General features: G+C 38.5%; 1 protein-coding gene across 5 annotated transcripts in view; it reads left to right on the forward strand.

The window, feature by feature from the left end:
- The window catches only part of Grid2 (glutamate ionotropic receptor delta type subunit 2), a 1,450,739-nt gene that overhangs the window by 673,938 nt on the left and 764,038 nt on the right, over positions 1-12,763 (forward strand). For 3 of the 5 annotated variants that reach the window (XM_021164478.2, XM_029478539.1, XM_029478538.1), the window contains one exon: positions 11,696-11,901. In XM_021164478.2, coding sequence (XP_021020137.1) covers positions 11,696-11,901 — 206 coding nt within the window. Of the gene's footprint in view, positions 1-5,148; positions 5,210-11,232; positions 11,295-11,695; positions 11,902-12,763 lie in introns of those variants that run through there. The other 2 variants (XM_029478540.1, XM_029478541.1) reach the window with 2 other exon arrangements.

The following is a 12,763-nucleotide window of genomic DNA, read 5'->3' on the forward strand; positions in this document are numbered from 1 at the left end:
TATTTTTATGTTTATGAATGTTTGCCAGCATGATATATACACTCATATGATTAGTCGCCATAAAAGTTGAATCCCTAGAACCGTAGCTACAGATGTTTGTGAGCTATCATGTAGATACTATAAACTGAACCTGGGTCCTCTGTAAGAGCAACAAGTACTCTTAACCACCAAGACATTGCTCTGTCACACACACACACACACACACACACACACACACACACACACACACACAGCTAGTATCCACATTTGAGGTGTAATTTGTAATTATTTTCCTTTCTGAGATTGTGTACCTCCCTTTAATAATATGGAATCTAAGTTCATCCGTTTTCCTGCAAATTTTGTGATTTTATTTTTCCCTGAGGCTGAAGATTGTTACATTTTTTATAGGTTTACTGCATTTTTGTTATCCAATCATCTGATTATGGACCACTAAGTTGGTTCCATTTATATAAATCTTTACCATAACTGCTTAATCATTCTGAAAATTGGAGTCAAATCTTCATGAAGTGTCAAGAAAATGAAGTAGTATGGAAATGATCAAATTAAATCGAATGATCAGATTATCTTGCACTTCTTTGTACAGAACAATTTCCACTTCAGGAAGTCCCAAGTCTGTTACCTGCATGCTCCTCTGCATATTAAAATCATTTATTTAATAATGAAAATTAAGGTTCAGCTCACAGTCAGGTGGCTGGGGTATATAAGCAGTCTTTCATTTTGAAATGAAGATTAGGGAAGAGTCCTCACTAACTCATTCCTGAGTCATGATCTTTATTCCATGTAGTATAGCACTGGTGTAGATTTAATCAGGGCCCACAAGATGGACACTTGCTTTTAATTGATTGCAAATGTTTATAATCACTCCAAGGATGCTTTCAAATGTCTGATAACTATAATAATCTTGACATTCTTCTCTCGACAGCCTGAAAGCTGTTTATTAGTCACTGGCTGCTTTCCAGCCTTCAGTTCCCTCATTTGCTCCGGTCTGCAACAATAAGCATGTAATTAATCCAAGGAGTTTATTGAAGCATTTCCTTTGCATTAGTATTTATTATGTCAAACAGGTAAAAAAAATAATATATTATCCTATTCAGGATTTATACATCAGTGACTGTGCTTTAAAAATCTTTCTCAGCTTTACTGTAAAGATGGTTTCCATAGTAAAAGATGGTATGCTTATGCCCAAATGACAAGCTCCTGTCAAAAGTAAACTCTTAATGCTGCATCATAATTGCCAAACACTGTAGTGTCAAAGCCCAGCACAGCATGTTATTATCTTCACTTTTTAAGTATATATATACCAAATTCTTAAAATACTAAAAAGTACTACATGTCTTCAAAGATTTTTTTTTTGAGTTAAGAGTTCTTTTAAAACAAAACTTTGAAAATTGCTTGATGGTTAAAAGCCTCGTTCCCCCCACCCCCACCCCCACCCCCAGGAAGTAGACACAGAGAGCATACTTTGCTATCCAAATATTGGAAAAATTCTGTTCTGGCTTATGATAGATCTCATATATTCAGCACTAAGCTGTGTTTCAATTTGTAAAATGAGAAAGTGGGAGAAGAAAGTCACAAGGTCCTACAATTTAATTTTAAAGCTTAACATGTGGTCATAATTTCAGAAACGCCATGCTTAGCCAGTGCCATGCTGAAGTCGTCCTGTTCAAATTGAAGTCTTCAATGCATTAAGTGATCAGAATGATTAAATGTCTTAACCTTCCCAAAGGAGGAAATGAAGAATAGAGGAAAATTGAACATGAAATTTTACAAATCTCTTTTCTTATATTATTCAATATTTAGAGATGATGTCGGAATACAAAGATGAAACTATAAACTTTTATTTTGTTTATAGATAGTCACTATTTTCAGCTAAATTGTCAGTTTACTTTGAAAAGAACAATACTGCAATATTTCTAAATCAGAAATAGGTTCAGAGTTATTATCAGGTGGAATAGACCACACTTCCCAAGAGCTGATTTGATTTTCTCATCATTCTTTCCCAGATACCTTTGACAGTGGTTGGCATACAATAGGTCAATACTATCAAGAAAGTGATCTAATTTGATACAAATGGCTGGTACAGGTTCCACCAAAGTGGATCACATATTTTGCTTAAATTCTGTGTTTTATTCTCTCATAGTTGTAGTTTCTTCTTAGAGTTCCTTTAGAAACATATATTAACATTAAATTCCAGATTTAATTCAACTAGTCTATTTTAATGTAAACTACTTTGGGTAGGAATATTAAGATTAATTCTTTATAGAATACTTTATAGATGATAATGTGATCATTTTACAAGATTTGGCAAAATGAAACATGGCCTCCATTTATCCATTACATCTTAGAGGATTACAGGGGAACATTGACTAAACAGGAAACATAATTTGGGGATCAGAAAAATTAATAGTCCATAAAGTATTAAACTCTGAAGATGATTTTGTTGGTTTATTTTTGAAGCAGTCTTTCTATATAGTTTGTAGTGGTCAGTTTCTGATGCCCTTGTACAGGCTAGCGTTGAATTTGAGAGTGTCTTCTGTGTGCTGGGATTGCAGAAATGGGCTATAATACCTGGATGTGTTCAGAACATTTTCTTGAAAGATAAAAGATAGGTATAGATAGGTAGATAGATAGGTAGATGATAGGTAGATAGGATAGATGGCAGATAGAAATGATAATTAGTAGATAGATAGTGAATTGACAGATATATAGATCCGTAGATAAATCTTAGATAGATATATAGATGGATGAAAGATGATAGATAGATGATTAATAGATGATAAATCCATCAATAGATGATGATAGATACATAGATAAATAGATGATAGATGATTAATAAATAGATGTTAGATAAGTAATAGATAAAAAGATAGATACATAGGTACATGACAGATCAGTCGTTTTCAACCTATCTAATAATGTGACTCTTTACTACAGTACCTCATATTATGGAGACCCCAACCATAAAATTATTTTTGTTTCTACTTCATAATGTAATTTTCCTACTATTATGAATCATAATTGTGGGACCATGAAAGGCAGCCTGTTTTCTAGTCGAGCTAGGTGCAACCCTGGAGACCTAACAGATTAATCTGCAAGGGATGGAAGGCCCATTTGCCATGCTTCCCAACATAGACTCCTGACATGAGGACCCAGCTCCCTAATTCTGTGGCCATCAGTCATGTAGGCTGTCTGGACTCCACCCCTAGTTACCAGGCAATAGCCAGGTGTGCTCCTCCCCACAGTTAACTGGCAACATCAAGGTAGCCCAGCCTACTATAAAAAGAGCTGTTGGCCACTCCTCTCTCTCTTATCTCTTCTCTCTCTCTTAAGCTTTTGTTCTTACTCTCACCTTTCGCCCTCCCTCTCTCCTCTCCCTTCTTCCCTGTGTCCAGAAGGCCATGGCTGCCCTCTGTCACCCATCCAGAGGAAGATCTGTGGAGCCCCACAGAACCCACTCTGGAGCTCTGGCAGGTCGCAGGTCATCTCTCCCACCCCTTTATTTCTCCACAACCGGTACACCACACATAATGTGTGTACATGTTTGTGTTTTCGGGTGGTTTTAGGTAACCCATAGGTTGAGAACCACTGTGATAAATCACTCTGTTATTCCTATTAAGAAATTTTTCTATCTTTAAAATTTCCATATAAAACATAAACATAAAAGCAGAATTTTTGACTGAGGTTACTAAAATCTTTGATAACTAAAATGTGCATCGCACTGAAATCTGATGCTTAAATAACTGCCTTCATATTTTAGCCACAGTCACGCTCATCTTTATCAGAAAAAGCAGTACTTAGGTGAAATAAAATAATACTGTGGATTCCTTGCATATGCAGGTTCATATTTCCCTGAGACTTCTGCTGCTCTATTACAGTGCCTTCATCAGGCATGATCAAGTAATTTATGATTTAAATATCTATTTGTTCTGTCTGTATACTTGAAGCACCTCAAAGACAGGAGTCAGCCATGTCTTCCTCATCACCAAATTATTTGTGTATATCTCTGTCTCTGTCTCTGTCTGTCTGTCGGTCTCTCTGTCTCTGTCTCTCTGTCTCTGTCTCTCTCTCTCTGTGTGTATGTGTGTGTGTGTGTGTGGTGTTTGCATATGTGTATCTAATGGGTCGAACACTCAGAATTAAAAGTTCAAGTTCCCTTCCTCCTGCTTCTTCCTCTTTTACTAACCCCCTTCTTCCTTGTTTAATTTATAGTTGACTGGTGGGGTTTTGTTAAGTTTACGGACCAAACTGCCTTTCTGATTCACTTGTCTGACCAGATCCTCCGACTCTTATAATATTAAAACTACCTCATTACAACTCAATATACAAGAAAAGCAATTCATTTACACTATAGCTTTATTCAAATTTCAGTTGTTTCCTAAGACCCAAGGACTCAGGCTGACTAGCCTATGCACATAGGATCATCAGGAGTCAAGTATAGACAGGTGGACACATGGGAAAACAAAAGATGAAGAAGGGGTTATTTCATAAATTTAAAAAATGCCCTCTTTCTCTGTGAAGACAGCAGAAACTGAGAAAATGAAAATTGAAGACATCAATTATAAAAGCGATTCAAAGTGAAGAGAACTATGTAGAAGCAACTTACTGACCCCAGCCTGTTTTCCTGACCTCGAATTCAGTGCATTGTCCCTTCTCATAGACATTGTTTCCTGAAAGAATAAAAGGACCGTTGAATAGAAGTGATTTAAAAGGTCATTTTCCGCCTGAGAATTAAACCTAGAGCTTTGGACTACATGGATGAGAGGAAAGTGCCACAGTGAACTACGAACTCCTTAACCACTGTACTATTCATCTGAGAACAGTGCTGTCTACACCCGGAAGGGAAGCAGGTCAGCTGTCTAAGCTCTGAAAGCCAGCAACTGCTGCAGAACACGTGGGCTACTTATGTTTACTAGGAGAAGGAAGGATCTGCAGTCTCTATGGTTCTCTCAAGTCTGTGACAGAAATTGAAAATCTTATTTCCTAGACTGTTCTCTGAATGACCATCATGGGTTTACTCTGTCTCGAGAATTTCAGAGTTCATGGGAGTAGCGTGACATGGCAGAGTCCAAGGAGTTTTTCCAGATGATACTGTAATTAAATTCTGTAAACATTAATTTTAATCATTCTGATTTGTATTGATTTCTATAGCTGGCACCAGAGGATATCACACGTTTGGAGGGTCAAAGGATGTCGACTTGTATGGCATCAGGTCAGTTAGGGGTCGTAAGTCAAAGGCAGAGTCAAAGCATGGACCCCTCTACTCGTTCTGGGAAGACGCCATTTCTCTTCCTTGTGCAGTTGCCAAAGATGGCTTCCTTCCTTCACTTCTTCCTCAGATCAATCTTCCACATTGCCTTCTCCAAACCTTCACCTCTCTTTGTCTCTTCTCCTTTGCCTTTCACTTCTAATTTATAGTCCTCACAATTATTCTGGACTCACCCAAGTTAGAGAGTTTTTCTTTCTATTTTGATTTCACTGGATTCCCTGCCGTAGTAACACCTTCAGGTCTGATCCCTCTTAGGAGTGTGATCTACCGTATCTACATAGTACAAGGCTTAGGATGTGGGTACCCAGGAGAAGAGATCATTCTTCTGCTGACCACAGGTCCCTTTGTGGTACCTAAGGGAAATTGCCTTTGCCCATAATCTTATGTCTAATAACTCAGTTGATGAGCTGTCTAACACTCGCTGTTATGTATTTATCTGGTAAGTAGGGCTAATAGCAGCTGGGAAGCATTCTGTTATCAATAAATAGCCCCAATTGACAGGTGCAATCAGTCTAGCAGCTCCTTGAGGTCGGAAACCATGTGCTTTTATTTCTGTAACTTTTGGAACTTAGCTCAATGACTAATGAAGTCAGAATGAAGATAATGTGGGGGAATAATTGGGATGGTTGATTGCGTTCATGTTTAATTAACAAACCCAAAGGCCTACTCTTTCTTTTAATGAATCTTTTATACACAGCTGCTAATAGCATGATTTGGATCCGTCTCTTCTCACACGTACCACTTGCTGCTCATGATCAGCTGTATCACCCTCAAACGAAGAAAACACTTACTGCTTGGTTCTTCTATAACAGAAATCTGCCTTGGCTTTGAGTGCTCTTTTGAGTGGCGAGCCATCAATAAATTTGAGGCAATGTTGCTTAATGGAGAGCAGAGCAGTACTCTTTTTTTTTTTTTTTTTTTTTTTTTTTTTTTTTTTTTTTTTTTTTGGTTTTTCGAGACAGGGTTTCTCTGTATAGCTCTGGCTGTCCTGGAACTCACTTTGTAGACCAGGCTGGCCTCGAACTCAGAAATCCGCCTGCCTCTGCCTCTGAGTGCTGGGATTAAAGGCATGCGTCACCACGCCCGGCTAGCAGTACTCTTTTATCAGTCAAATATTCATTCATTCTATCCCCTTCATTATCTCCTCCCACCACCTTTCTCTCACATTCACACACACACACACACACACACACACACACACACAGACACACACACACTCATTTGCTAATTTGATCTTTGAAGATTCTTACATAATACCTATTTCTTCATATACATATTAGGCAAATTTTTCACACAATTTTATAAATCTGTATTTATAAGTCCATAGTTGTGGAGTCACATCCAAAATTCTGAGGTCACGAATTCTGTTCTGACCCAGCAGCAGTGTGGAGAGCTACTTACCTTATGATCAAGAATAAAACCTAAAAATAACATATATAGTGCTGGAGAGATGGCTCAGTGGTTAAGAGCACTGACTTCTCTTCCAGAGTTCCTGAGTTCAATTCCCAGCAACCACATGGTGGCTCAAAATCATGTGTAATGGAATCCTATGCACTCTTCTGGTATGTCTGAAGAGAATGAGAGTGTATATAAAATAAAAACATCTTTTAAATTTTTATATGTATTTTTAAATATATATATATATATAAAATAAATCACTTAAAGTTAAATTTGAACCATAGCATCTACATAGCAGGTGTATGCTGCATTTCCTTCTCCATAGACATCTTATCTCCCACTTAAGTCTGTCCTCTAACGAAAATTTCAATATAATACATTTTTATTGGAAATAAAATCAGAGGCTCTGTCTGTGACAACTGAATCCTGCCTCCAGGTAGATTTCTCTGACAACTTGGCCTCAGGCAGCAGCTGCCCAGGAGTCCTGTTGGTTTTTGAAATAATGGGCTCTTCCTGTGCAAACATCCTTCTGCACTCCCAAACTATCCTCTTCTCTCCATCTCTTCTCTGGATCAGTGTGACCTCACTCTTTGAGGAACAGTATAAGATCCAGATTTGCAAAGAAACTTCAACTACTTGATGTGGCTAATACTGACCTCTCAATACACTGTAGTTTCATGTGTTGATTCCTTCTAAACATATTTTGCATCTTGTGTTTATTAGCTGCCTCATTGTAGAGAGTATCTTTACTGCTATCCTCTTACTTTAAAACACTGAATCCACTATTTAACTAAATATTATATGTTCCTTTTCTTCTATATATGTGTGTGTGTGTGTAGTTATGTATATAATTATATATATAATTACATTTACAGTCCAGGCATTGTCCCCTTTCCAGTCTGACCTCCTGCAGTTCCTCATTCCATTTCTCTTCCCACCCTCCCCTCCCAATCTTCAAGAGGATGCCCCACCCTTCATCAGACCTCCTTACTCCCTGGGTCCTCAAGTCTCTGGAGGGTTAGTTTTCTCCCACTGAGGACAGACTAGGCCTCACAGTCTCTAGGTAAGGGAGCCTCTCAAATAACCGCAGCAGCTGGGACCCCCAAGGAGCCCAGCAGACTCAGGACCCATCCCCTTCCCTCGAACTCCACCTCCCTTGTGGTCTGCACCATAAGAACCCAGAGTCTGAAGGCCTCCCAAGAGCACTGTTGCATCGGACAACAGATCATCAGTGTGCATGCCCCTCTGGAGCCCCCACAGTCTGAAGGACTCCCAGGAGATCTGCTCTAGCCAAGGCCACAGGTTTCACAGGAGACCCGCAGAAACCCAGGGACACAGGAGGCAGGCTCCAGACAGAGATACCCAAGCTAGGTAACACCAGAGATAAAAAGATGCCCAGAGGCAAGTACAAGACCATAAGCAACAGAAGTCAATATACTTTGGCATCATCAGAACACATTTCTCCCACTACAGCAAGTCCTGGATACCCCAACACACCTGGCTGAATATTTTTTAAATGACTTTTTTTTCCAAATGAAAGAGTGAAGGTGAACCAAAATTGTACTTTTAGAATCAAATTTCAGACTCTGTATCATATGGAAAAATCTCAGAAGTTTTCTATGTACTTTTGGCATTGTGTTTTATTTATGCGAACTTGTAAGCAATTCAAACAAAAAATAAAATAAAACCTTACAATTCAAGATCAAAATTATGTTCTGGGTTCTGAGATGTGCCCAGGATTTTGATTTTTTAACTCTTTCAAGTGATTGTGATTGACATGAAAGTTTTGAGGATCCTTAATATCCATAATCCTGATATCACATTGAGACCTGTGTCTGCCTTGCCACATTAGAGTTAACTCTGCTTAGTTCACTGTTGCTGTTGAACTAGCAACAGTGCTTTCAGACTTGGCAATATTGCCTCCATTAATCTTGCCCTTTGCCTCTTGCTATGCTGTGCCCACTGAGCCTTTTATCCTTTTAATCATTTTAATGCTGATGGTTGAGGCTTATAATATAGTTAGGAATGCATACTGGAAGGTAGAATGTATACAGAGCGAGTTATCACAGAGATGAACATATCACTAAGGTAAAGTTTTTTTGTTTTTTTAAAGTCAATAGTGAAAGCACAAATTTTAAAAATTATTTTGTACCTTTGCAAATATACATTTTTATTGTGTTTAAATACTAGTTTCTATATTTGGAGCTATTTGTTTCTTGTCCTATGGGCTTTCCTACTTTTTTCAAATTAATTATACCACTTGAGAGGCAAATTTTGCATACATGCAATCACACAAATTTAGAAATTTTGATATAAAGACCATTGGTATTAACTCCCTCATTTCTGATTCTTAACCAATTATTTAAGCTTTAAATTTTTCATGCCATAGGAAAAATGTAAAAAAAATATAATTTGTGAACTAGTAAAAATAAATAATATATACTGACATTTCTTTGGCTAGGTAGAGTTTTCAGTCATATTTATTAGGTTAGACATCTATTGTAAGCATCCAATATGGTAGAAAAACAGAATTATACCAATTTTAGGCATTTGTTTATATTCAAGCTTTTATATTTAACTATTGATAATTATTTTTGATATTGTATTTTATTTCCCTTATTTAAAACATGAAATGAGTCTCAAACTTTTTATTTGACTACTTTTTAAAAACTTTCATATTTGAATTTGATTTGATGAATCTTGAAGGCCACCATACATTCAAAATCTTGCATCATAGTTTCATTTTTATTTGTTTATGTGCATGATGCTACCCTCTTAATCCTGAAAAAAAAAATCTTCTCTTAGGTACACAGAATTAGATCTTTCTTTCTTGTTCTTTCTTTTCTTTCTTTCTTTCTTTCTTTCTTTCTTTCTTTCTTCTTTCTTTCTTTCTTTCTTTCTTTCTTTCTTTCTTTCTTTCTAATCATTCCATTTGTTTACATCTCAATTGATCTCCCACTTCCAGGTTACCCCTCCACAAACCCCTCATCCCACATCTGCCCTCTCCCCCCTACCCTTCCCCCTATGAGAGTGCTCCCCCCTCCCGCCCCACTTCTCAAGCATCACCCTATGCTGGAACATCAAACATCCATGGGACCAAGGGCCTCTCCTCCCACTAATGTCAAGTAAAGCCATCCTCTGCTACATATGTATCTGGAGCCATGGATCCCTCCCTGCACACTCCTTGGTCGGTGGTCTATTCCCTGTGAGCACTGGGTGTTCTGACCAACTGATATTGTCCTTCCTATGAGGTTGCAATCCCCCTAAGCTGCTCCAGCCCCTTCTGCCAGCTCCCCAACCTGGGTCCCAGGTCCTAGAGCTCAGTCTGGTGGTTTGCTTCAAGCATCCACATCTGCATTATTCAGTTACAGACAGAAGCTTCCAAGAAACAACCTCACCAGTTTCTAGTCAGCAAGTGCCTCTTGGCAACAATAAAAAGGGGGAGGGGGTGGTGTTTGCAGACAGGATGTATCCCCATGTGGGGAGATGATTCTCTCATGTCCCTTCCTTCAGTCTCTGATACTTTTTCCCCCCTGCCTTTCCTATGGACACAAACATTTCTAGGCTAGAAATTTTGAGATGGGCGGGTGGCCCCATCCCTCAACTGGGGGCTGTGCCTATCTACTGGAGGCCTCTCAAGGTTCTATCTCCCCTTTGCTGCATATGCCTTTCAGTTAAAGTCAGCCCTGTTGGGTCCTGGGAGCCTCTCCCTTCCCTGGTGTCTGGGACCCTACAGTGGATACCCCCAGTTCTTCAGCCCCCATGAAGCTTGTTTAAAGTAAGCACTGAGTGACTTGAAACTCTTAGAAACACCTCAAAATATTCTGTTTATATTATGAATGTCAATTTAGTGATGATGTTAACTCTTTAGAAATGTGTTTCAAATTCATCTGTCATTAATGATATTTCACTTTTTAAATGTCACATTTTTTATTATTTCCCTTCTAATTCATCTAACATAATTTCTTCATAGTACTGATAGTGATACATTTTGTGACTGGATTATGATAAATGAAATAAATTTCCATGATATAAGAAATTGGAGAGAAGTAGTGGGGTGCATTTTGTCTGTTTTTGAAGCACAAAGAAGATATTATTAATGTTTAAAAGAAAAACTCTGGGGTGGTAAAGCTGTAAACCTATGTTTGCACAGAGTAAGGCTGTGGAAAGGAGAGACAGATAAAGCTGGGACTTTGTGTTATGCATGGAGATTCTGCAAACAAGTACATGGCAAAAGGGAGGGAGCCACAAAAGTACCAGAGAAAGTATACTTAAGAAAAAGACAGAGGGGAAGAAAATGAAGTTATACCTTCTAAAGCTGAAGGGTTTGGAACAAAGTCCTGGCAGCCCTTACTGTGCCATTACACAGGGGCTGGAAGGAAACTACATTATCTCATTTGGGTGATAATTATTCTACTCATCTCCTTCTGGTGGCAATAGGTGAAGCTCCCTTCCTTAGGGTGGTCTCTAAACTGAGAGAATAAGCAGAGCAACTGAATTACCTTGTGTGTGGCTTGGGGTATGAGGTTTCTACTCAGCCCAAAGATAGATTCCTTTCCTTTCAACAGGATGAAATGCCTTTCCCTTAACGAGCCTCCAGTGCTACTGTAACACTCCCCTGTCTGAAGAGGTAACTTTAACATCATTTATGAGCTAGGCTGAAATTGAATCTTAGATGTACCTCATTTTCACCACGAAAACCCAGAGATCCAATACCAAAGCAGTTAACAGAAAGAATTAGTCTAAATTGTTTCAGTTTGTTCTTTAATACTTAGAAAGTAGCCCTGCTTTTTAGAAATGAACCTGCTTTTCCATCCCTCTTTATCATGTGTACCAACTTTTCCCACTATTTAAATACTTTAGAATGATAAGTGTATAGAAATAAATCCTTTTGGCATAATTCCAATGGTTTGACATATAAAGGATTTAATTAAGTTAGATCATAAATGAATCTGAGAAAAAAATGTCTGTTGAACAATAAACTGCTAAAAAGTAAAAGGACTTTTTTCTTCTGTGTCATAATAATCCTAGATATCCGTGGGATCCAGGAATTTTTGGACAAAGTATCCCAGCAGGGAATGGATGTTGCCCTTCAAAAGGTGGAAAACAACATCAACAAAATGATCACCACACTCTTTGACACCATGAGGATAGAGGAGTTGAATCGCTATCGAGACACTCTTAGAAGAGCCATCCTTGTCATGAATCCTGCCACAGCCAAATCCTTCATAAGCGAGGTAAGCACTATCCTGGATGGGGCAAAATACAAAAAAAAAAAAAAAAGCAAAAACTTTGGAATGGACTCCATCAAGGATATGAAAACTAAATAAAGAGAGAGGATTAACTGCACAATTCTCATTAACACTAATGAAGGAGGCAGAGTGAATTGCTTGCTCATCTCATTTACCCCATATTGGCCAGCTAATTACTAGGAATGCCTGTACTTGTGCATATTTAGGCACATGGCCAAGAAAACTTTCAGAAACCGTATGAGTTTCAAAGTGCTGTTGACCCGAATGAATCTAGCAAACTCAAGAGTGGATTCACAAGTGTGTAGCTGTCCTTTTTCTGTGATAACTCCAGCTGTGTCAAGTTGACACAAAACTAGACAGTACAATTGACCCCTTGTCAACTTGACACACAAACACATCACTAGTAAGCCTCAACCCTTACATTCTTACTCAACCCCAAGATCTAAATAACTTTAAAAGTNCCACAGTCTTTACATATTCTTAAAATTTCAATCTCTTTAAAATATCCATCTCTTTTAAAATCCAAAGTCTTTTTACAATTAAAAGTCTCTTAACTGTGGGTTCCACTAAAACAGTTTCTTCCTTCAAGAGGGAAAGTATCAGGGCACAGTCACAATCAAAGCAAAAGTCAATCTCCAACCGTCCAACGTCTGGGATCCAACTCACGATCTTCTGGGCTCCTCCAAGGGCTTGGGTCACTTCTCCAGCCATGCACTTTGTAGCACACACGTCGTCCTCTGGGCTCCAGATGCCTGTACTCCACTGCTGCTGCTGCTCTTGGTGGTCATCTCNTGGTACTGGCATCTCCAAAACACTGCATGACCCCTTCAGTCCTGGGCCTTCAATT

The sequence above is a fragment of the Mus caroli genome, chromosome 6, assembly GCF_900094665.2.
Source record: "Mus caroli chromosome 6, CAROLI_EIJ_v1.1, whole genome shotgun sequence".
Taxonomy (NCBI): Eukaryota; Metazoa; Chordata; class Mammalia; order Rodentia; family Muridae; genus Mus; species Mus caroli.